The sequence below is a fragment of the Culex pipiens genome, chromosome 3 (genome assembly GCF_016801865.2).
Source record: "Culex pipiens pallens isolate TS chromosome 3, TS_CPP_V2, whole genome shotgun sequence".
Taxonomy (NCBI): Eukaryota; Metazoa; Arthropoda; class Insecta; order Diptera; family Culicidae; genus Culex; species Culex pipiens.
This window is the reverse complement of record NC_068939.1, coordinates 49,844,968-49,868,538: the sequence shown is the minus strand read 5'-3', so window position 1 is coordinate 49,868,538 and position 23,571 is coordinate 49,844,968. Positions and strand designations below refer to the sequence as shown.

At 36.0% G+C, this 23,571-nt stretch overlaps 2 protein-coding genes across 2 annotated transcripts in view; one reads left to right on the top strand and one right to left on the bottom strand.

Moving 5' to 3' along the window:
• Positions 1–23,571, bottom strand: part of LOC120413242 (mediator of RNA polymerase II transcription subunit 24) — a 96,604-nt gene that overhangs the window by 54,723 nt on the left and 18,310 nt on the right. The gene's annotated exons all lie outside the window — the stretch shown is intronic.
• On the top strand, positions 285–23,492 carry LOC120413245 (G protein alpha i subunit). The gene is made up of 6 exons (XM_039573974.2): positions 285–1,451; positions 15,708–15,892; positions 18,636–18,922; positions 18,986–19,080; positions 19,142–19,330; positions 20,808–23,492. The coding sequence occupies exons 1-6, from the start codon at positions 1,337–1,339 to the stop codon at positions 20,996–20,998; spliced, it is 1,062 nt and encodes a 353-aa protein (XP_039429908.1). The 5' UTR covers positions 285–1,336; the 3' UTR covers positions 20,999–23,492.

Below are 23,571 nucleotides of genomic sequence, written 5' to 3'. Positions count from 1 at the left end.
GTTAAAATTCAATTTTGTCGATTTGACCGTGTTCACTTAAAACATGTCGAGTTGTGTAGTTGCACCATAATAGTTGAACTGATTTCTTCCTGGTTCCCGATGCCATGAACCTTTGTTCACGTTTACGTGTAGGAATATAAAAACTATATTTTACACAAACTATGTAACTTGACGCAGATGAATTTGGTTTGATATTTTATTTGAAATCACAGTTTACTTTTGTATTTATTCCATCCTAAGTGTAATAGGTTCTAATAACACCGATCCGTAGAAGATGTAGGCTTACATCGGGCATGTTTTGATATCCCAGACAAGTTTGTATCCTACCTTCACCTAAAATGTAAAACAAAATAGTGTTTAATTCGTATTCCAGCCAACTTACCTTCCAACGGCCATTTCAAGATCTCTTCCACCACAGTTGACTGCGTTCAAAACTACTGAAACGTCCGCATTTCGCCCTTCTCCATTCCTTCATGCACAGCTTGCTATGCTGATTCTCTGTTGATGATCAAATCCTCCAGTTGAATTTCGCTTTCTCGTTCACGTTTGGTTTCCATTCCACCCCGAATGTTTCATTCGTCTCAACTGTCAGCGGCGAAACTGAAACGCTCTGCTGAACAACTGCCTGCCTGCTTGCTTGTTGACTCGTTGCGCTTCCCCTTGCTGCCAGCTGCCTCTTCCTTCTTCCATGCTCGTTGACTGCTCTTCTCCACACATTCGTCGGGCGAAAGAAAGCCAAAAGCAGACGTTTCGTGACTCACGTCGGCCGACACCACAGCACTGGGTAGGCAGAGGCCAGTAGCGAAAAACGAGTCCCGCGAGAGTGAACCGCTTGTTCCGAGTTCCCGCAATACTTCGCCGCCGTAGTCGTCGTCGTCATCGTCACCCTCTGGTTCAACTCCGGGTTTCCTTCCTTGTTTGGTGTCGTCGTCGGTCGGTTCGATTCCCGGAGGTGGTAATGGTTTTCTTGGTAGCCGTTTGCGTATCGTAGCAGGCAGGGATCGGGTTGTCCAACAAGTGTTCGCGAATACCGCCACTTTGCGGTGTAGAGTTGGCTGGGTTGGTGTCTAGTTGAAGCCCCCGTGTCAACAGGGAAAAGTGAGTGAAATTTTTCTAGTGTGTCTGGCGCTGATCAACCGAGAAAGAAGAAGGAGAAGAAGAAGCAGAAGCACCAGCTTAAGTCGAAGAGATCTCGCCAAGGGGTGCAGAGGAGAGTCGTCGTGTGTAGTAGGCGGCGGTGGTGGAGTAAAGAAGCCGAGCAAGTGAGTGCAACAAGAGCACAACAAGAAGAAGCAGTGCAGCAGTAGTGGTGTGCAAGAAGAGTGAAGAGTGAAAAATGGGTTGTGCTGTGAGTAGAGATAAGGAAGCCATCGAACGTTCGAAAAACATCGACCGAGCCCTGCGAGCCGATGGAGAACGTGCTGCCAGCGAGGTGAAGCTGCTTCTGCTAGGTAAAGAGTCCGAGCGTCAGGAAGTACAGGACACCGTGTGTGCCGGTATCTTCGGTAGCAATTCGAGGAAGTCGTCGTCGGCTGGGTAAAAAGAAGGATGGTAGCGGAATTGTTGACCGCTGCTGCTCTGGTGAAGAAGAGTACGCACCGATACACACCCAGAAAGCGTTGTGTGTACGAAACAGACAGTTGAATCAAATCGTACGCATACATCGGCATCCACGCCCAATCACGGTTGGTAGCCGGGTTGCCAGATGGCGTAATACCAATGTTGGATCTGGAGTGGAGTGTTGTTGCACAACGAGCGGTGCCGGCTCTTGAAAGCTAACTATGAAATCTCGGGTTAACATGACAATTTTAGTACTTGTCGACGTGCCAACCGAGCTACGTTTTCAAAAATCAATTCTGCAATTGATTAATACTTGCTTTCTTTTTCAAAAAGTCCTATGTACATACGAAATCCATGGCGCATTGGTTGTTTTGAAAAGGAATTAAGAATAGCAATTTTGCCTTCCTCACTGAAAAAAAGGCTATAAAATCACTCGATGGATGAACTTCTTAAATATTCCTCCTACACCTATCTTCACCTATACATATCGGATAAGAATCAAATCCTTAGCAAAGATTCTTGCATGTGTGGGGAACATGCACTTGATATTCTCGGCTTTGGTTGAACGCATTTTGTCAGGATTTGTATCATTCGGTCCAGTTTCGAGTCCCATAGCTTAGTAATGAAAATTTTCTAAGATCAATTTAGTTGTTAAATAATTATGGAAACAAACAATTCTTCCTCAGCAGTTTTGGATGCCAGACTTGCAAAAAAAAATTACGTATCCTTGCTGGTTTTCTTTGAATAATGGGGTTTTCAACAAAAACATATGAAACTCTATTGAAAAAAAATGTCAAAAAATAAACAAAACCATTTAGTCAGTACATAATCAATGATTAAAGGCATATTATGTGTTTTCGATTGTTCGAAGATTAATTATAATCATCATTCTAAAACCTTGACAATATTTCCTAAAAGTCTGGCGCTGGGTGAATTTTTTAATATATTTTAAAAATAGATATTTTAAGTGTAAAAAATGTCAACCTTTATTATAACCTTATACATAAAAAGTGACACCTTCAATCATTTTGAATTTGGAGCCACAGATAAAAAAAGATAATGCTACTGTATTTTTGCCTTCCTCACCTCAATGAGGAAAGGCTATAAAGTCACTCGAAAAATTAACTTCTTTATTTGACCTCGTAGACCCACCTTCACGTATACCTATCGACTCAGAATCAAATTCTGAACAAATGTCTGTGCGTGTGTCTGGATGCGAGTCCGTGCACCGAAAAATATGCACACAATTATCTCCGGACTGGCTGGACCGATTTGGACCATTTTGGTCTCATTCGATTCGTCTTGGGGTCCCACAAGACCCTTGTTAATATTATAAAGTTTAGAAAAGTACTTCAAAAGTTATTCTAAAAAAACGATTTGGCTAGAGTTTGAAATATAATAAAAAAAAGGGTGGTTTTGTAAGAAAACCCGTCATGCTATATATTGTTAGAAAGGTATGTGAAAGACCTTTCCAACGCGTTCAAAAGATTGAAGATCTGACAACCCCATCAAAAGTTATGAGCACTTAAGTGTTATTTATAGACTTTTTGAGGCCGGATCTCAAATATTTTGATGAAAAAGATGTCCGGATCTATCATGCGACCCATCGTTGGATAGGTACACTCAAAATAATGAGTTCGCGTAAACGTGAACAGAGTTCATGCCAACGGGAACCAGGAAGAAAACTGTTCACTTTCATGGTGCAATGCACTATAAAAGTTGAACAGTTTTCTTCCTGATTCCCGTTGGCATGAATTCTGTTCACGTTTACGCGAACTAATTTTTTTGAGTGTAATCAAAAGACCTTTCCAACAAGCTCAAAAGATTGAAGATTTGACAACCCTATCAAAAGTTATAAGTACTTTAGTGGTTTTTTTTTTTTATTTTTTTTTTTATTATTATTATAGAGACTTTACACCATTGTGCATTCATCTCTTCAAGGTGGATAGTGAAAGAGGAAATATTACAGAGTTTAAAATCACTTCAATAATTATTACCATGCCTTTTTTCTAACGATTTCTCTCTATGTTTCAAATATTTAGCAGAATATTTAAAGAATGAATTATCAAGTTCTTCAAGTTTATCTTCGTCCTCTTCTTCCAGGGATTTAGAAGTTATCTCACAACACTTTTTCTTATAATATTTTGCTTTTATGACATCTTCATCTTCTTCATCTGTTTCTTCTGCAGCCATCTCTCTTCGTTTTTTTGTTAGTTCGTCTTCCGCGTCCAAATATGCCTGTAAGCGATTTCGGCGGCGGGTGTGCTTAGAAAGCACGGTCTCGAATCCATCGTTGTCTTCTTCTTCGATTTCACTTGTTTCCATTGCATTTTGTTCTGGTTTACTATTGTTGCTTTTACTGCTGCTGCTGCTTGGCTCGGGTTCAATCGGTTGTGTACTGCTTTTTTGGTTAACCTTTTTACTCGAATCAGCACATTTTTTGTTCTTTGCTTTGAGTTTGCAAAGCGATTTTTTGCCTACAATCGTCACTGCTGCAGCAGCATTGTTTACAGTGATTAATTTCGGCGTTGGCTGTTTCAGCAACATCCGCAGGGTCCGAACTCCATTTGGGATCCCTGGGAAGAAGTTAATCCAGCGGTCATTGGTGATGGTCAAAACTTCGCCGTATTTACTCATCACTTTGACTACGTCATCATTGCTTATGCCTAGAGGTAGGTCAAGCACACGAACTTCCGTAGCGTTGTTGTCCAGGTAAATCGGGATTTTGCAACCCTGATATACCAGAGGTTTGTCGATGATGGACGAGGCCATTGCTGAGTCGGCGAACTGCAACACGGCTATTTTTCTTCTATTGCATAATTGCAATGCTCGCAAGTTTTCTTGGTTTACTTGAAGGCCTGCGAGAAATTTTTTTACAAGCTTTGGGCTTGGTTGGTTTTGGAGTTGACAAAAATCCAGAACCACACTGTTTTTGTCTACGGTGCACATTTTAAAAAAAGCGGCGACGCGCACACAAACTGCGGACTGGCGTTGAGAATGCGACTTGTAAGGTCGGCGGTTACTTTGCAACTGACTTTAGTGGTTTTGATAAACTTTTTTTTGATGCCGGATCTCAGATAATTTGATAAAAATATGCGAGGAAGGCACCAACCACCTAAAGGTGGATTAAGTAAGGTTTTTTTTAAATATTTTGGTTTTTGGAAAATTTCCATCTAAATTGTAAAAATTAAGTTAGAAACTACCAATTTTTAAGGTTGTTATTATTATTTTTTTAATTTCCCGGGATTTCAAAAGTATTTTCCCGTTTCCCGGGAAAATTGAAAGCCCATATTTACACAAAGAATTTTAGAGCGCCCGCCGCGGGGATTCGAACCGGCGACCTCTGGATTGTGAGTCCAGTGCACGGTCCGATTGATCCACACGGGCGGGACCCAACATGGAGACCCGAGACATATACATGGAGTACCCGACGCGATTTGGTAGTGAACAATGTATTTCAAGTAAAACAATGTAAATGGGCCAAAGCCGAAGTGTAAACAAACAGTCTGTCCTGCTCGTTCCTAATGTACACATCCGCTGACGTAAACAGGACAGACTGTTTGTTTACACTTCGGCTTTGGCCCATTTACATTGTTTTGCTAGATTTCTAATGTTGCGAACTGAGCAATAGATTCGTCCTAAAGCCCCAAGTAAATTTTAATGAACAACGATAAAAACACTCTTAAAACCCATGTCTGATCACGGGAAAAGTAAGCTTTTTCGTTGTGAACGATAATATCAGCAATTCAAGCCTAATTTTAGAACCAAATCTGTATGAAATCAACCGGTTTTGTGCATTTTTGTTTCTGTATTTTTTGTATTGGTCTCAAACTTATAAAAAGACGTAATATTGAATATTTGGCTTTCTGAAATATTAGTCTTGATTTCCATATTTATTTTTCGAAGAGATCAGAAAATTTCACATACGTTTCGTTTTTCACATTGAAAATGGGGGGCTGTTTGGGTCAGACATAACCAATTTCAATGTTCCTGTCGTTTTTTTATTCACTGTATCACGGGTCCCCCACAGACCGTTATAATGAAAAAAAAATTTCCACCAAAACCAATGATTGGACATGGTTCCTGGGACCATTCTGCACCTCTGGGACGAGTTTAAAAATATTTGCCGGCAGAAATTTCGAATACGGTCAGTTTAAGTGTTTCGAGTAGAAATGAAGGTGAAATCACAAGTAAAATGCAACCGTAGGTCCAATTTTCAATGTTTCCTAGACTAAATTTTAGGAAATATTCTGAACTCTTCAAAAAAAAATGTTTGGAAATGGTCATGGGCACTATTTCAAATATTCGAAAAATTTCTTATTTTTAGTAAAATTTTAAATACATGTTACTTAGGCTATAGCTCAGGGGTGCTCAAAGTTTTTGAATGGCGGGCCAAATTTGAAGCTCACATAAGCTTGCGGGCCAAATGAGAAAAAAAATCAAAATGAAATGAAATTTCAGATACTTTTAGAAAATTTTCGTCATTTAAATATTAGAAAACAATAAAAAAATCAGTTTTGAACAAAAAAGCCTCGAATCAATTGGTTAAATTTTATAAAAATCAAATTAAAAATACTAACACAAGTATTATTTGTCTGCTTCAACAATCGTGATTTCACAAATACCGTCATCAGGTGTGACATTGGGTCTGGGGGGTTAGATTGGGTCTTACAAAAATGCTGAAATTTGAAACTAAGTGCAAAATAAGGCCCAGATAACAGAAATCATACGTAATGATTACTGTTTAAATCAAATTCGACCGTTCAATAACTCACTTCCAAAAATATTTGATGAAAATTCTGATAAAATTTACAGTTTTTAATCACAACGTTTAACCTACGTTATTTCAATAAGATTGATTTTTTTAAACATTATTTGTTTCATATAATCGGGATCAAAGTATGGAAAATTATATTAGTTAATTTTATATTGACATTAGCTTTATATTCCAAAAAAATTAAAAAAGGTTCACAAAAAAAGCGTAAACTTAATCTTAATTTTTAGGAATTACAAAATCACTTACAGAGGCATTAAAGGCCCATTTTAAATGATCATTCAAAATGGGTGCGGGCCACAAAAAATCACCACGCGGGCCACGTTTGGCCCGCGGGCCATACTTTGGTCACCCCTGCTATAGCTCGAAAACGGTGCATTTTATCAACATTTCTGCGAAGTACTTTTCTTTTGCAAATTTTACATTAAAACTGCAGTCAAAAAAATGGGTAACGTTTATATTTTTATTAAAAGAAACCATTATTTTCCAAAACTTATAACTCATTGAAATTTGTTTGCCCCTGCGTCCCTATGGCTGGAAAGTTGCTGGTTTATGTCCCCTATAACATATTTTAGAATATTGACGTACCATGTCCAAAATGTTTTTTTTTTTTTTTTTTTTGTTATAAGAGGCCCTTACAAAGTTCGAGCTAAATAAAAAAAAAACTATAAAAATTCACAAAATCAGCAGTAGAAAATTGCTCAGCTACCTTGTCAGCTACTAAAAGCGTTTTAAACTTAAATCAAATAATATTAGTTCAGTAGAAAGTGAGCAAACAAAATTCCATCAAAAGTTCACCAAATTAATTGTTTAAATAGTGAAAATCCACATTTGGATAGAAATGGGGATTTGCCAGATATATGATAGTATCTCCTATTTTGAACAATGAATGCTTATAACGGTTTGTCATGTTACAAGTTAAAAAAATAGTTTAATTTGCAAATCATTATTGTTTGCTCGATACATTTAAATCCTGGCAACACTTCCCAGCCTGGAATAACGCAATCGCACACGCAAACACACACATATTAAACCAAAACACACACGATCAAACCCACATATCCACACGCCGATGATTTGCCTGGGGGTGAAAAGAGCAACAGAGTAACACCATCAACCTTTTACCAGCAACAACAACAACACTGCCAGCAGCGAACAAAAACGCGTCAGTTGGCAGCCCGTCTCTCTGCTGACTGTTGTATAGTCTCTAACGGCAAGGAAGTAGGGGGGAATCCACGACGACGACGTAAGGAAGGTTAGGGTGAAGATATTTCATCACTGGAAGCGAAGAGGCGCTTCCGCTGCAATTAGCCAGACTAGCGAACCCCTTCCTTCCTCATGCAAGAGGAATTCCGTTGGAACGCAATCTCTCACGTGGGACATGTACTGGAGAAGTAAAAAAAAACATAGTTGAGGAATGAATCCTTTGGGGGACACTTGAGCAAAATCAGAAAAGATTTAAAAACAATTTTTGGGTAACTGATTTCATTTTTTTTACTAAAATCGGTTACGATCCAAAGTTACTCAGAAGAACGATTCATTCCCAAAGCAGATTAATTCCAAATTCCGAGGAAAGAATCCGTCTGCCACCACATAGCTCATGATATCAATCTTCAACTCGTATGAATCACTCTGGAATGAATCTGCCCTGTTGATTGTTTGCCAAAATGAGGTGTAACGCAGGGGGAACTCGCTGAACACGATCAGAGCGCAGTCCTCCGAGCTGCTGTACGATAGATCAAACAAAGGCTGTTCAGTATCAGAAACCGACCTCCATCCATATCGGACGACGACGAGTGATTCATGTGCAAATTGCAACAGGCTCGGTAGAGCTGCAGGCAGGCAGGCACAAATGGAAATTTAAAATAACAATAATAATAAACCCTTGTGCGAGGAAGCAGGGGGTGAATAGGCCACAACCAACAAGAACCATAACTGGTACTTGTATAGGGAGGAAGTTTTCAAGTAACGAGCAATGAACGATTGCTCCTCGTTGATCCCGTTTCGGGAGGTTTGGTAGCAATAATTGCAGAAAAAAAGGGTTTTGTTGGCTGGTGTCGTAAAAAACTAAACCCCGGTTAGGGAAGTGGTGTCCTTGGAGCATGACAATGTTGATGAATCGAGCCTGTTGAGTTTTGGAGTGTGCAATAAAAAAACCCCGAAACTTTAAGCAATCATGTCGGAGTACGACTAAGGAGTTCTAAACTGCCTGGGCCGTAAAATAAATTTTGCATTGTTTTTTGAAATTATATGTAATATTACACCCTGAAATATGTAGCCCATCAGTATGGGCAACTTACTTGACCAGAATGTCAAGCTCATCTGATGGCCGAGCGGGCTAAGGCGCCAGTTTTTACTGTTGGTGTTGGGTTTGAATCACATTGGCTGCAAGTTTCTATTGTGTTTACAAAAGAATGTACATGCAATTTGTAATATAAAATGTCTATTTTCACAAAAGTGCATGCTTTTGGATGCGATTTTACCATCATATTTTTAGATGTGTACTTTGAGGACATGTTGAGGAAATCTAGGTTTTTTTTCTCTAAAATGATAGTATTAGTCAAAAAAATTTCCATGGGCCACAGATAAAAAGTTGGAACCAATCATCACCACTTCACGCAATTCTCGAAGGCGGCCACGACCTGTGGTAAGATCACGGAGAAGTGGATGGGAATGTTAGTCCGATACTTAAGTGATGAAGAACGCTAAATCGGCTGCGTCTCCGACAAAGTATCATGTAAATTTTGAGGAGTTAGTAAGATGGGTATGAGGTCAGAATTCACTATGGTAGGTGATGCAACCATGAGAGGTTGATTTTTTTTAATGTCGGCTGCGGAAAGATACAGCGTTATTTATTTAAAAAGTTTTTTAATCGATCGCGTGCCAACCAAGCAGTAATGTTATAGGAAGGACGCATCAGTATGTTTTTACAATATACTTAATTTTTTATACCACGTGCTTCTATAAAAAAAATACTACATAAAAGAGGATTCTTCTATAAAACTTTATTAGCTAATACCAAAACTGGAATAAATATTGAAATCAGCAAAATAGAAATAAAAAAAAACTTAGGACACCACAAAAACGTATGTAATGAAATACAGTGGACTCTCTCGTTGTCGATATTGAAGGGACCGTCGAGAGCGGGAGGTTTGAAATTATAGAAAAAAAAATCAAAGCTTGCTACTTGAAGGGACTGAATTTTTTGGCGGACATAAAGCTCGCAATAGCTAGGTTTGCACCGATAAGGAAAATAAATGCGCCAGGAACTTAAATGCTCGCACCCAGTGAAAAATGTAGGTGCGGAATTCTATGTGGGACCTACATCGGCCCTACATTTCCGCTTGCCAGTGAATGCACACGAAGTAGAAACAAAGGAAACCGAGCTCGACACTCAAGCAGCGGCCTGACGTGCTTTTATTTTTTAGAAAATCTTGTGTTTGATTTTACTTGTTTCGTGTAATATTACCAATGTTTTGAAAAAAATCTTTTTTTCTGGTCGTGTTTTTAATCAATATCCCCTGTTTTTTATGTTGAAATAAGTATGCAGTAATTTTTTGCTATGCACCAGAATATGGTTTGCCTCAGTTTGTTGCAACTTAGCGATAATGGTTATATACTTCAAATAAAGTAAGAAATATACGAACAAAAACTAAAAAAAAAACTGCCTGGAAAATTATGAAAAACAGCAAACACGAAAAAAAAACTATGGGAGTTTGTAGAATAGACTTAAAACAACCAATAAAAAAAACAACAAATAAAGCAGATGAATGCATATAAAAATACTAACAGTAAATAGAGCAAAACATAAAACAAGAGTATTTATGTTTTTCGTTGATCAAATGTTGTTAAAAATGACCTTCTGATCACTAGAAAAATATTTTTTAAAAAATGTCTAAAAAAATTTGGAAGCAAAGAGTTAAAACAATATTTTTTGGCATGAAAATAATTTTTTACACCAATGCTATAGCCTCAATCTAAGAGAAAACCATTTATTTATCATGAAGTGTTTTGAATTTAAATTTTATTAAAAAAGATTTTTATTTTGGTTCACACTCTCCATGGAAAATAAATAAATAAACTGTAGTTATTCTGATTTTTAAAAGTATTACTCAGTTACATTATTTCAATAGCACCACAGAGATCAGATGTACATCATAAAAAGCTACGTCATAATTCATCAACCATATGAATAAAGCGTCCAATTGTGCCTGTCAATAAATCATTTTTTCAACTCCAAATTATTTATAGTCTCACTTCTTTAACTCGCGATAGACCCATTTTCAGCACCTTCATTTGAAAGGTCATGCCGAATGTTTTATGATCTCACAGTCACACGTTTCCGTTTTTACTGATTACGAAGCAAAAAAAAAATCAAATTAAAAACGCATTCAACGGACCATTTTCAGCTTACTTTTTTCCAATCTGTGTTGTTATAGCAGTGCAAACATTACACACAAATATTGTATGAATTTCATTGCAATTTTTGCCCATGCATGAGTGTTTGTGTTGACTGTTATCGCTGATACCGTAATAATTGCAGAAATGAATAATTTCCTAGCGCCATTCATGGTGGCAATTAATTGTCACACTCTCTCTGGTACCATTTTTTTACTCTTCCAACCGTTGTTCTTGTTCTTCGTGTAATGTTTCATTGCCAAGATTTCCTGCGTTGATCGTTGACACGTTCATCGTTTTACTGTTTTACTTCGTAGTGAGAAAATTTAATCCCTTTATTATTCTGAAATATTTTTATTTTTTAGCTTTGGTTTACAAACAATTTTTTTCCTTTACTGGTTCAGATTGAGTTAATTATTTAATTTTTTGAAACAAAATTAATTTTGGAGGGATTTGAAATCTGTTTCTTTAAAAAATTTATAATCTCACTAAAATAATCGAATAATTTTGCAACAACAAAAAGACAATCGCAAGCTGATTGCTATGTTTTTATTGAAAAAGACATCACCAGCTTAAGGGGAACCGGGACCCTCTCCATCGACGTTTGGTCGTCGGCGTGTCAAATTGGCCACGACAAGTGCACCGAAGTGTGGCACAAATTGGCCGGGCAAACATTTCCATATGTGTGTCACTTAACTCGCTGTTCACTCACATATGTAGCCAATTATCACGTCGGTTTTGCCCGCTTTTTTTTTCGCTGGTTGACTGATTTGGCCTACGACGGACGGCAGGCGGCGGCATCACCCATTCATTCATTCATTCATGGTGGTTAGCCGGAGGAGATGCTGGCAAAAAATTAAAATAAACAAGTGTCCCCCTTGGCAGCGTCACGAGTTGAGCGTGGACGAGGGTACTCTTTGGCGAACGAGTTTTACACCCCTCTCGGGGAACAAGTGGCAATGTTGAGTATTATACTTGTTATTTACATTACAAGTTTTGATACATTTGGCACGTGGTTTCTTTCCGAAATTATTCGAAAATTATCGAAGCTACTGAAATATTTAGACTTTGAAACGATAAGACGACCTTGAAATTGTTGAGAGTTTCTTCGTTCTTCATTCACGAATTTAGAAATTGTTGCACATTTAAAATAGACATTAAGTTTTTTTGCAAGTTCAATTAACTGAAAATAATTTAAAATTCAATTTGGGGACAGTGTTACAGTACTGGTGGATAGTGAATTTACAACAATTTTGTCATTTGAATGTGGAAATGGCTTATAATTTCAATGGTTGTTCTTTTTTTGTTAACTGAAATCCCTTCTTTGGATTCTGGATTTTTGGATCCGTAATATTTTTAGCGAAAGAATCTTTTCTGGAAACTTAAAAAAAATACATTTTATAGTTTCCAAATGACCTTTTTTCAAATATAAGGCTAGGTTTTAAGGAAATTAGAAGTTTTTTTCTCCCTAACATCTCAACTTATTTTTTTCTTTTGCAACCCGGAGAGCGAAAATTGGTTGAAAATTTGAGATATGATTTTTCATAGTGGTTTTTACGAAAACGTCCAATGACCAAATAAAAAAAAAGGAATTTTGTTTTGCCCAATCGGATATTTTTTTCGTGTGGAATTACTGTATCTTGAGTCTTTTTTTTAAGATTTTGAAAATAAAACTATTATTTTTCGATAAAATGCATCGTTTCCACGTTATAGCCACATGAGGGTTACTTACAAGTAAAAATAATAGTAGTTTATGCAATAAGTTGCAACAAGCAGACTTTTTCAGCACGAGTAAATACGACGAGTGCTGAAAAAAACATATTTTGCAACAAAAGCTTACAGTTTTTTTTTTTTTTTTTTTTGCAATCCCGAAATTAATCATCCATGTGTTAAGTAAATTCACCGTTCAAAAAAATATGGAAAAATGTTATTTTTGGATACAAGACTTACAAGATTGAAACTGATGCTGAAAATTTGAACTTTTCAAGATATAAATTTTCAGTTCTGTTATTTTTGGTAGGGAAAAGTAGGCCGTTTCGTTTCTCCAGAAGGACAGCAAATTTATTAAGGATTTTTCTTAAGTGTCCGGTATCCGTGTAACTTTATTTCTGAATTATTATTTTTACAATGCACAGTTGTCCATATCGCAACATTAGGTGGAAAATGGATTTTCCGAAAAATTGTAAGGTTTTGGAGCTTTGGTGTTTTCAGAGGAGTTTTTTGAAATAGAAAGGGGCAACTTTTGGTTTGGTTGAAAATTAGGGCGATTCACGATTAGGGTGATTTTTAAAATCTTACTTTTCACGAATATTTTTGGAAGTTGATGGGCTTGACAATCCAAGCAACTTTTTCCAAGACATCAGAATTTTATCTCGCAATCTACGTCTTCTATGACCAAATTTAGAGAAAGCATCTAAGCAAACCTTCAAAAATCAGTTTTTGAACGTAGCAATTCAGGGTTAAGTTTTAGAGCTTTTAAAAACAAATATTTTATATTTTGACAAGTCAATTTGGACATAAGGGCCAAAAGCGACACCCATTTTAAGGTAAAAAAAGATGCAAATTTAAAACATAAATTTCTCGAAAAGGCACAGGTCATACTTTAAGCACCAGGTTACAAAATGGAGGTCTAGCACTACAAACGCTGAAAACACACAGGGGTGTTCTTCTTTAAACTCAAAAAATCTTCATTTAAAATGTCAAATTTTTAAGGGAAAAGTGTATGGGACCACTCTAACGAAATTCGAAAATTGTCCAATTATATGTTATTCCATGTAATTTTTCCCGCTAAATCTGAATATGCCCTCAGAGTTGTGCCAAACAGTCAAAATATCGAAAATAATTACGGATAGATTAACATAAAAAAACATTGTTTTTTTGAGGCATGATAAATTATAAAACACATATAACTTCAAAGAAAATCAAGAAGGGTCATATCTTCTTTACATGGCAATTTTTATGGGGAATTTATGGAAGGCTTATTGTAAAAAAAAATTATAATATTTAATAAAAAAAAAATCATAGACAATTTATTTCTATAATAAGATCAGACTTTTTCAAGAATATAAGAGCAACTATATTCATTACGAGTCGAAATATCATTTAACCAGTAAAATGATACAACTAATAAATAATTTTAATTGTTCAAATAAGATAAAACGCAGCCATCCTGAAGAATCTTTGTGACAGCTTGGACGATCACTACCAATATCATTTTAGTGAAATAGCCAGGCTCACTGCATAAAGTTAGCCGCAAAGATGTTTCGATGAAATAAGTACAGTCTGTTAAAAACAACACATTTCTAGGAATACAATTGAGAGAAAGTGTTAGTGTAAGTGATACTTGCCATGGTGCTTAAAAATTAATTAGATTGCAAAAAAAACTTAATTATTTCCGTTCAACATGAAAGGATAATATAATCCTTTAAATTTAATTATATTTGTCAATCTGAGAAATACTCTTGTTTTTATTTGCGAAAAATTCGGCAAAAACGAAGTTGACTTTATAGCTGTCGGCCACCATTGCTAGTACCAACCACTAGTGTCTTCCTTTTTATCTACAAGGACTTCGCCGCCCTGGGCTCCTAGGTGTATGAAAGTATGGCACGGAGCGACGGCGCCGAATACCCATATTTACACAAAGAATTTTAGAGCGCCCGCCGTGGGATTCGAACCGGCGACCTCTGGATTGTGAGTCCAGTGCGCGGTCCGATTGATCCACACGGGCGGGACAATTCGGCAAGCCTTTGCCAAACTCACTCAAGAATGTGCTGTCCCTCAAGATGCAAAACCGCTCAAGTTATGAATGAATCGAGTATTTTGCCTCTCTTCCTTTCCAGTTACCCGGTCGACAGAAACCTTCCGCGCTCGCTGCCATGGTGTTAATTGCCAGAGTACACATTCAGTTCCTTAAGAGCTTAATGAGTGCGATATGACACCAACAGAGACCAGCAAGCAAGCGTCGTGTTCAAAGTGTTCACAAGAATCCAGAAGATACCATCTTTATCATTCCTTTCGGCATTCCCAGCAACTGCGTTAATCGGAATTTTTGGGGTAATTTGTCAAGTAAGGGTTGTCTGTAAGTTTCTGGATATTTTTTTAAAAATTAAATAAGAAGCTTCGAAATGTTGCGATGAGCAATTTACCCTAGCAAGACGCTTAGCACGAACCAAGTCGGAGAAACTTGCCAACGTTGGCGAATCACATCGAAATCGAAAATTTACACTTCTTCTGTGAAGGGGTCAATTTCTGGGGGCACGTGCCGCACCGGATGCTCTCGGGGATGGCACTAATGGGTGGCGATTTTGCTCTGCTTCAACCGAGAGCTCTCGCTTTCGACAGACGCACGTCCCACTGTCGGTTAGTGGAAGAGCGATTATGTTGCCAATTAGAGACGAACTTTGTGTGGTTTGCGGGTTCTTTGGATTTTGGCGTGAAGAGAGAAAAGTTTTGCAGGGAATCGATTTTGTATGATAAAAGTGATATCCAAGACTGATTGAAGATGTGCTCAAAGCTAATCGAAAACAAATTTTGACTGTTATCAGTTCGATTGTTTGTTTGTCCTGGATTTCTTGAGTTTTATCTTTGAATTATACTGATATTGAAATAAATGTACTTGTTTGATATTCAGCATACATGAGGTAAAGCCTCTCAATACAATCACCCTACAAAGCTACTAAACACATTTACACGTTCTGATGGATTAATCACGAGTCCAATTAAATTGTCCCCCAGTGCAATTGCACAGCACTTGAAGCTGACAATGCAGCAATGTTTGTCATCGCCCTGAGGCTGTCACCAACTTAATTGATGTAACAACGTGCACATTATATTCAGTGCAAAAGTGATACAAATCAAAATTGAACCGTTCCGTTATCTACTCATGCCAGCGACTTCCTCTGCCTCGAATTAACCTTGACCTTTTCGATCCAAATCATCAATCCTTCTATTTTTTTTCACCCCCCAACAAAACCAGGAGCGGGCGAGTCGGGCAAATCCACCATCGTCAAACAGATGAAAATCATCCACGAAACGGGCTACTCACAGGAAGAATGCGAACAGTACCGGCCCGTCGTCTACAGCAACACCATCCAGAGCCTGATGGCGATCATCCGGGCGATGGGCCAGCTCCGGATTGACTTTGCCGATCCCAGCAAGACAGTAAGTAAAAATCGAATGGGTTCTAAGATTTGCAATTTGAACAAAAAACACAGAGTTTTCGTTTAAAAAGATAATTAAACTCTCTTGAACTCCTCTTGAAAAAGATGTAGAACAATATTTTATTCGAGCCATCAAAATTAAGGCAAAAATCAAAATGCATAAAACTATGCAGCGCTCATTTTAAAATTTCTGGGTTTTGAATCAAATTGTTGGTTAAAATATAGTTCTCTGAGACTTTGATAACTGGTCAATTTAAGAATTAAAAGCAATGATTTTTTTTGTTTATTGTGACATAGATACTTTTTAAAGACTATGCACTCGTATTTTGCAACAAAAGAAAACTAAACCAATTAAGGGGTTACATACATGTAGAAAATATTGAAATTTCATATTACGGCAAAGATGTTAATTCCACTAAAAAGATGATTTCCAATCACTCCTGAAAGTTTCATGAAGATATTTCATGATTCAAGTGAGTAACAGACGATTTAAGTTTGAAATTTTGCCAAGCGCAAAGCGAGCTGTCAAACTTTGTGAGCGTTTCTCTCTATACACAGAGTTGATTTACGGGTGCCACGATATCTGGAGACTGGATGGACCGAATTAGCTGAAATTTGGGATGAAGACTCTTAAGACATATCCCGTTTGCATGACGGAGCCCGATTTTTAAATCTTGCTTTTTAAAAAAATACAAAAATCAAAAACTGACGATTTTTAATAGGAAAAACCTAAAAATCATTTTAACTTTTTTTAAAATAAACTTTTTGAAAATCGGCCTTCGTCATGCACACGGAACCGGTTTAGCGAGTCTTCACCAACATTTTGAGCCGATTTGGTCGAAGCAGTGTTGAGATATCGTGGCACCCGTTTTTTGAAACTGCTTCTAACTTCTAATAGCTATATCTCGGTAAAGATACAACCAAATGTCTTCAAATTTGTTTTGTTAAAAGTTGAAAATGTATATTTTAATGCCCTGAAAACAGATTTACAAAAAATTTAAGTGTGTGCTCATACCAACCTCTGACATTTTTGCCGATTTACATGTATGTAACCCCTTAAATTGTTATATATTTATTTACAAGAGTTGTTGTCAACTTTCCAACTTTTCAATTAGTATTTTATAAGAATTTCACAGTTCTGCTCCAGGACGTTACATTTTCAATTCATACCTCAAAACTCTTAAAATTAAACTTTAAACCAAAAAATAAATATAAGTTCTAAAATGTCTCAACTTGATAAGAAACAAAAAAAAACATGGAAAATGTATTCTTAAATTCAATTATCTATTCTTCAATTTATTTTCTGGAATATTTTTTTATCGATATTACCGACAAAATAATAAAGCATGAGGGATATTGAAAAACAATTAATTTGAAAAGAAGAATTTTCATTGTTGAGGACTTTGTAAGCACAGTCTAAAGATTTCAGCCCTTATTTTTTTTTATTTCTATATTTTTTGCAATTTTTTAAATAAAGCTTAAATAAATTGCAACGCTAATTTCTATCCATTGCAAAATATTTTGCTATTGGAAGAAAAGTACAAATTTAGTTTAGAATGATTTTTCTTTTAAATGTCATTAAGTATATTTAAAAAAAAATCAATTGCTTGTATACTTCTCACAAAGATTCATCAATATTATTTATATTTTGACATAACTTTGTAAAAAAAATTTAACAGTTGATAATTTTTTTTTTGTTAAACTCATACAAAAACAAACTAACTATTTGAATTTAGATTTAAGTGAATACACCTTGCACCTTTCACATATTTTTCAAAGTTTAATAACTCTCCCCTTCAAAATCAGGGACAAAAAAAATAGAAAACTTCAAAATTATAATGTTACAAAGTCTTATTAATACCTAAACTCCCAAGCTCGAGAATAAAGGGGAATTTAAATGGAAATTCAAAATTTTTCTCAAGCTTGGGAATTTAGGTGTTTACTGAAAACAATTAGAAATGCATTTCCTGTATGGATAACAACATCTTAGGGCTCGTTTTAAAATATTATGATTTTTTGCAAAATTCCGATGTACAACAAGAAGTATTTTTTCGGCTCATATTTCGGGTTGGTTAAAAACTGTATTTTTTTCAATTTCTTCGTGAAACTACTTACTTTTCCTGTCATTCTCGAACGACAAAACAGCATACTTTTCTCTTCCAAAAATAACAGGATCGAATAGTAACAGTTTTCAAAACAATTGTGAAAAGTTGAACTTTTTAGCACTTGTGTAGAAAAGTAATAATTTTCAACATTGTTTTGATTTAAACGATTATTTGACTAAATACATGGACATTTGGCTTATAATTCCATTCAAAGGGTGATTGACGGAATTGCAAAAATTTTTGAATGAAGCTCGTTGAAAAACTTTTTTTTTCGGTGAACCTTGTTGGATAAATGTACGACTCGTGCTGAAATTGCTATCAAAAAATCAATAAAACAATTTTGAGGTTTCATATGAAAAAGCAAATTCCAGCTTTTTTTCAAATTTAAAAATTCGTCATGCACACGAAATATTACTACATAGTCTTTTCCCATAATCTCAACCAATTCGGACTATCCTGGCTCGAGATAAGGGGCATCCATAAACCACGTTGGCACATTTTTTCCGAGTTGAATGATTTAACAAAAATGTTTCCATTCATTAAATAAATCCCTCGAGAATATTCGCCTGTTGCAAATTAAATCGCCTATATTCAAGTAGAAACTAACAAAACACCTTCTCTATTCCTCTTCCCCCGCAGGACATTGCCCGCCAGTTTTTCACATACGCTTCCGCGACCGAGGAGGGCGAACTGACGCCCGAGCTGGTCTCGCTCATGAAAAAGCTGTGGACGGATCCGGGCGTGCAGCTGTGCTTCTCCCGGTCCCGGGAATACCAGCTGAACGATTCCGCCGCGTACTACCTGAACTCGCTGGACCGGATCTCCCAGCACAGCTACATCCCGACCCAGCAGGACGTGCTGCGGACGCGGGTCAAGACGACCGGCATCGTCGAGACGCACTTTAGCTTTAAGGGTATACACTTTAAGTGAGTTTGGGTTTACTTAAGTTGGAGAATGGCTAAACTGATACCGGTCATATCAATTTTCAGGATGTTTGACGTGGGCGGTCAGCGGTCCGAACGGAAGAAATGGATACACTGCTTCGAGGGAGTAACGGCCATCATCTTCTGTGTGGCACTTTCAGGTAATTTGCTTTGACTTGAAGATTAAAATCTCAAAATTCTAATCAATATTCATCATTTTAGGCTACGATCTGGTGCTAGCGGAGGACGAAGAGATGAACCGGATGATCGAATCGATGAAGCTGTTCGACTCGATCTGCAATTCCAAATGGTTCGTGGACACGTCAATCATACTGTTCTTGAACAAGAAGGACTTGTTCGAGGACAAGATCACGCGGTCACCGCTCACGATCTGCTTCCCGGAGTATACGGGTGAGTTTATTGAGAAAAAAATGTTTAAAATTTTAGTTTAAGTTTTAAATATTAATAAATTGTTAGTAATCAGCATAACAATTTTACTTTGAAGCTTATGACTTGCACGTTTTAGAAATATATTTAAAATAAACCATAAATAAGTGAACTAAATCTTCAAGTTTTTCCAATTCTTAGCGACTAAAACAAAATGTATTAAGTCAGATTTGGAGTTCTTGTTGGATAAATTTGTTTTGTAAGTCATTTCAAATGAACAATTGATAATCAAGTTTGAAGTGAAGGTAATCGGACAACTGACAGTCAAATAAAAATGTCTAATTAGGAAAAGCATTGGCCAAAGCAAAAAAGCATTACATTTTTAATCAAAAGTTGTTATTGTCATCATTAAATTCCTTAAAAATCCGTACAATAATCGGCCAGTAAAAAATCCGCAAAGAGAGTCGAAAATCCGTACGGTAAGAAAAAAATCCGTACAGTTGGTAGGCTTAATTTCAGAGTAGATTTTTTTTCATATTTTCATACTTTTTTTTAAATTCATTTTCCAGTGTCTGTCAAAATCAAACACAAACCATGACGAGCATATTGCATTAAAAAATCGTCCCCAAAATCAAAAACAAACAAACGTTAGTTTTTTTTTTTTTTTTTGGTGCAATCAGCTCAAAACATTTTCCCTGCGAAATGATTTTTAACATGTAGTAGCTCGATTGAACATTTTCAATCTTAGTGATATTTTTTTCGCAAAAAATATGTTTTCAATATTTAGATTTTTTGGAAACTAATGGACTGATTCAGTGTAGATGCATTTTTCAACCTTTTTTTTTCATTGAAATTTTAAAATTCTGGCTTGTAACTTAAATTTTTATATTTTTTATGTTTTTGCTCGATACATTTGATCACAGTTTGAACAGTAATGTTGGATTACAATTACAGTAAATTATATTAAAATTACAGTAAAGAACATAGTAGAGGTTTTCAACTGCTACTTTTTGTGCTCAACAGACATCGGGTCAGCGAAAATACATGCATTAAAAATATTATGGCTAGTTAATTTGTATGCAGACTGGAGAGTTGGTAGGATCGTCGCTTCTGCCTAAATCTCCGTAAAAAATAAAATATGAGAAAAAAAATTTAAAAATCGTAATTTTTTGAAGTTTTCCTTGGCTAATGCCGTAGAATTTCTGCCAGAACAACAGAATTTGAGCTCAAACAGCAAAAAAGATAGCTAGTAGTAGCTTTAACTGGCAAGAAAAACTTGAAAAAAACAAACCAGCCCACCTAAGTTGCTGGTTTTGCTAAAAATTGACTGGTTTAGGTAAAATTCTGACAAAAACAACAAAATCAAACCATGAAAATCTCTCTGCTGATTTGGCGAAAAGGATTTTTTTCCGATTAAATTTGTTTTCTCATCTGTTCAGCACCAGTTAGTTTAAAATCTCAATCATTCCTACTACAACTTTTTTTTCCCCCTAATTTCCAGGCTCCAACACGTACGAGGAGGCGTCCAGCTACATCCGGATGAAGTTCGAGAACCTGAACAAGCGGAAAGACCAGAAGGAAATTTACACGCACCTGACGTGCGCCACCGACACCACCAACATCCAGTTCGTGTTCGACGCCGTGTCGGACGTGATTATCAAAAACAACCTGAAGGACTGCGGTCTGTTCTAGGCAGGGGGAAACGATACACATCCTATTATGAGACGCAGGTGCACGCAAATACATGTCACACTCTGATGAAGGAGAAGGTTGTTCTTGTTATTAGTAGGTTAGAAAAGAGAAGAGTAAAGTGCGTAATTGAACGTAATTTAAAAAATCATGTGAAATGAGCTTTCAGCGTAGACTAGGTGAGCCTAAAACGAGTGGTAAAAACGTAGAAACGCAATGTCGATGTACTGCTGCAATTTGTCCCTTTCTACTGTGTACTGTATTGTGTCAGGAGAGAAAAAATGCGCACATTTCGAACGCTTATGTTAATACTTTCAAAAATAATTATGATTGCTCTTAATTTAAAGCTGAAAGACGAATAATTTAAAGAACTAGTTTTAGCACATTTACAAGCCACAAACGCGTGAGTTTAATCAGTGTTTATATATACCGATAGTTGTGACTGCAAGAAGAATGAAGTATCAATTGATCAACAAATACAGTAAATATATTTTTATATTTTATAGGAGGAAAAGAAATTGTATGAAAATTGCTGTGTACGTTGTTCAACTAAAGCGAAATTTGTGTCCGCCTTGTTACTGATGAAAAAGGAAAATCATTGAAAATGTGCATGTAACTGTTACTAAAAATCAAACAAAAGAGACTTGTCCTCAAATTCAAGCAAAGTAATAAAAAAAAAGTAAGTGAAATTATGATAAAGCAACCAATATTTATACTAACTGTTAGATGTTGATATAAGAATGACACACGCAAAAAAAGCAAGAAACGAATTTAGGAAAAGCAGGGCTCTCGGTCTTAAATCTCACCACAACCCTCCTCTACACTGTCCAGCATTTTACTTTTTTATTTTTCACTCCTCTCTGTGTAGCTATTTATTACTTTAGACTATTGCAAATCCTCTTTTCACGCGCAAATACTAGCCATTTTAATAAAACTTTATCCTTTTATCTGGATATCTGTGCAATTTCGCAAACACCGAAAAGTATCAAAAGTTACGGAATTTTACGCTAAAAAAGGTTTATCCGAACAGTTTATCCAGATGACAATCGGATAACGCACTCTGGATAAACCATAAAATAACGGATTTAATAATTGCTATCCAATAACAGGATAACAGTGAAAAATTATCCGAAAAAGTCCGGATAAATTATTCGTTATCAGGAATCTTATCCGGGAGCTTTTTTGAGGATAAATTATTCAAAAAATATTCAGATACATTGTTCGGATAAATGTGAAGTTTATCCATACATTTTTATCCAGTTCCTAACTTAATCTGGATTTTTTTTCTAGTTTTGATAATACTTTCTGGATAAAAAAAAAACAAGAAATTATCATGAACATCGTTCTGCAGAAATAAATCCGTATCCCGTTATCCAGATTTTATCCGGATTATCCTAAATCGCACATTTACATTCTTTGCTCTGAGCAACACGTACGTAGTTCATTCCAATCGTGTAGCATTTTATTTTTCGCCTAATATATTTCCTGCATCAAACATTCTGTCAAAACTCATACTAAAAATATAATATCAGAAACAGAAAACAGGTAATCTTTCCACCCCTCACACTGAAGACTGAAACTCTTTTACGGCTCATCAAAATTGGGTTGCGTTGCCCTCTAAAAAAAACTAATTCGGTTAGCTTTTTGGAAACTCAATGAAGAAATCAACTGTGTGATAACCACAAATGGCAACGATTTTTTGGATACTTTTTCTTAACATTACAACACAAATCAACTGAAAGCCTGAGAAAGAGAGAGCGCAAATTGTAGGGGAAATTCCTTGAAATGAGTATGGATGCTAACGAATTAAAGTTTATAAAACAGTAGCTTCGCGCTAGATAATGTTGAAACTAATGTTACAAATTAAACAACAACAACAAAAAAACGGAAGAACAAAAACGAATACACTGTCAAATTTGTCAAATATACATATTAACTGTTACTCTGTATTAAGCAGTGTGAGCCTAGAAGAAAAAATATCGACAAAACAAATGATAAATTATTTTGGGACTGCATCAAACTTTGTTAGAAGATGATATATTTTTAAAAATAGGCAACAAAATCCTCTTTTCCGTACATCAAATGTAAAAATAGACTCAAACCCACAAAAAAAACCCACGAAACTCAAAAGAATGCGCAAAACTTTGATACCATTTTTGGTGTGAAGAAAATAAACCAGGCACAACAAAAAAAAACATCCAACCCAACACAAGCAAACTTCGCACATGAAATGGAAATGAATGTATTTTATAAATGTTTTTTGCTTATATACGTGACAAAGGAAAACAACAACAAATAATGAAACAAACATAACGATACAAAACAAAGAAAAGCAGTGCTAAATCTATACTACAAACAGTGAACAAAAAAAAGCAGAATAGGAAGCACTCGGTTTGTTTTCCTTACCGGTTAATTTATCTTTCACTTTTTTTCCAGTATATATTATTAAACAGGCAGAAATTCAAGTTTTGATAAAATATATATATTTGAAAAATAATTGATTTTTTTTCTGGATCCGAAAATAACCGTACAAAGTTTTAAGGCAACGGTTTGGTTTGTCAATTTGTATTTTTTTT

Coding starts and splice junctions, on each gene's coding strand:
- LOC120413245 (XM_039573974.2), top strand. CDS start 1,337: ATGGGTTGTGCTGTGAGTAGAGATAAGGAAGCCATCGAACGTTCGAAA. Junction 15,893..18,635: donor TTGCCGATCCCAGCAAGACA/GTAAGTAAAAAT, acceptor CTTCCCCCGCAG/GACATTGCCCGCCAGTTTTT. Junction 18,923..18,985: donor TTTAAGGGTATACACTTTAA/GTGAGTTTGGGT, acceptor ATCAATTTTCAG/GATGTTTGACGTGGGCGGTC.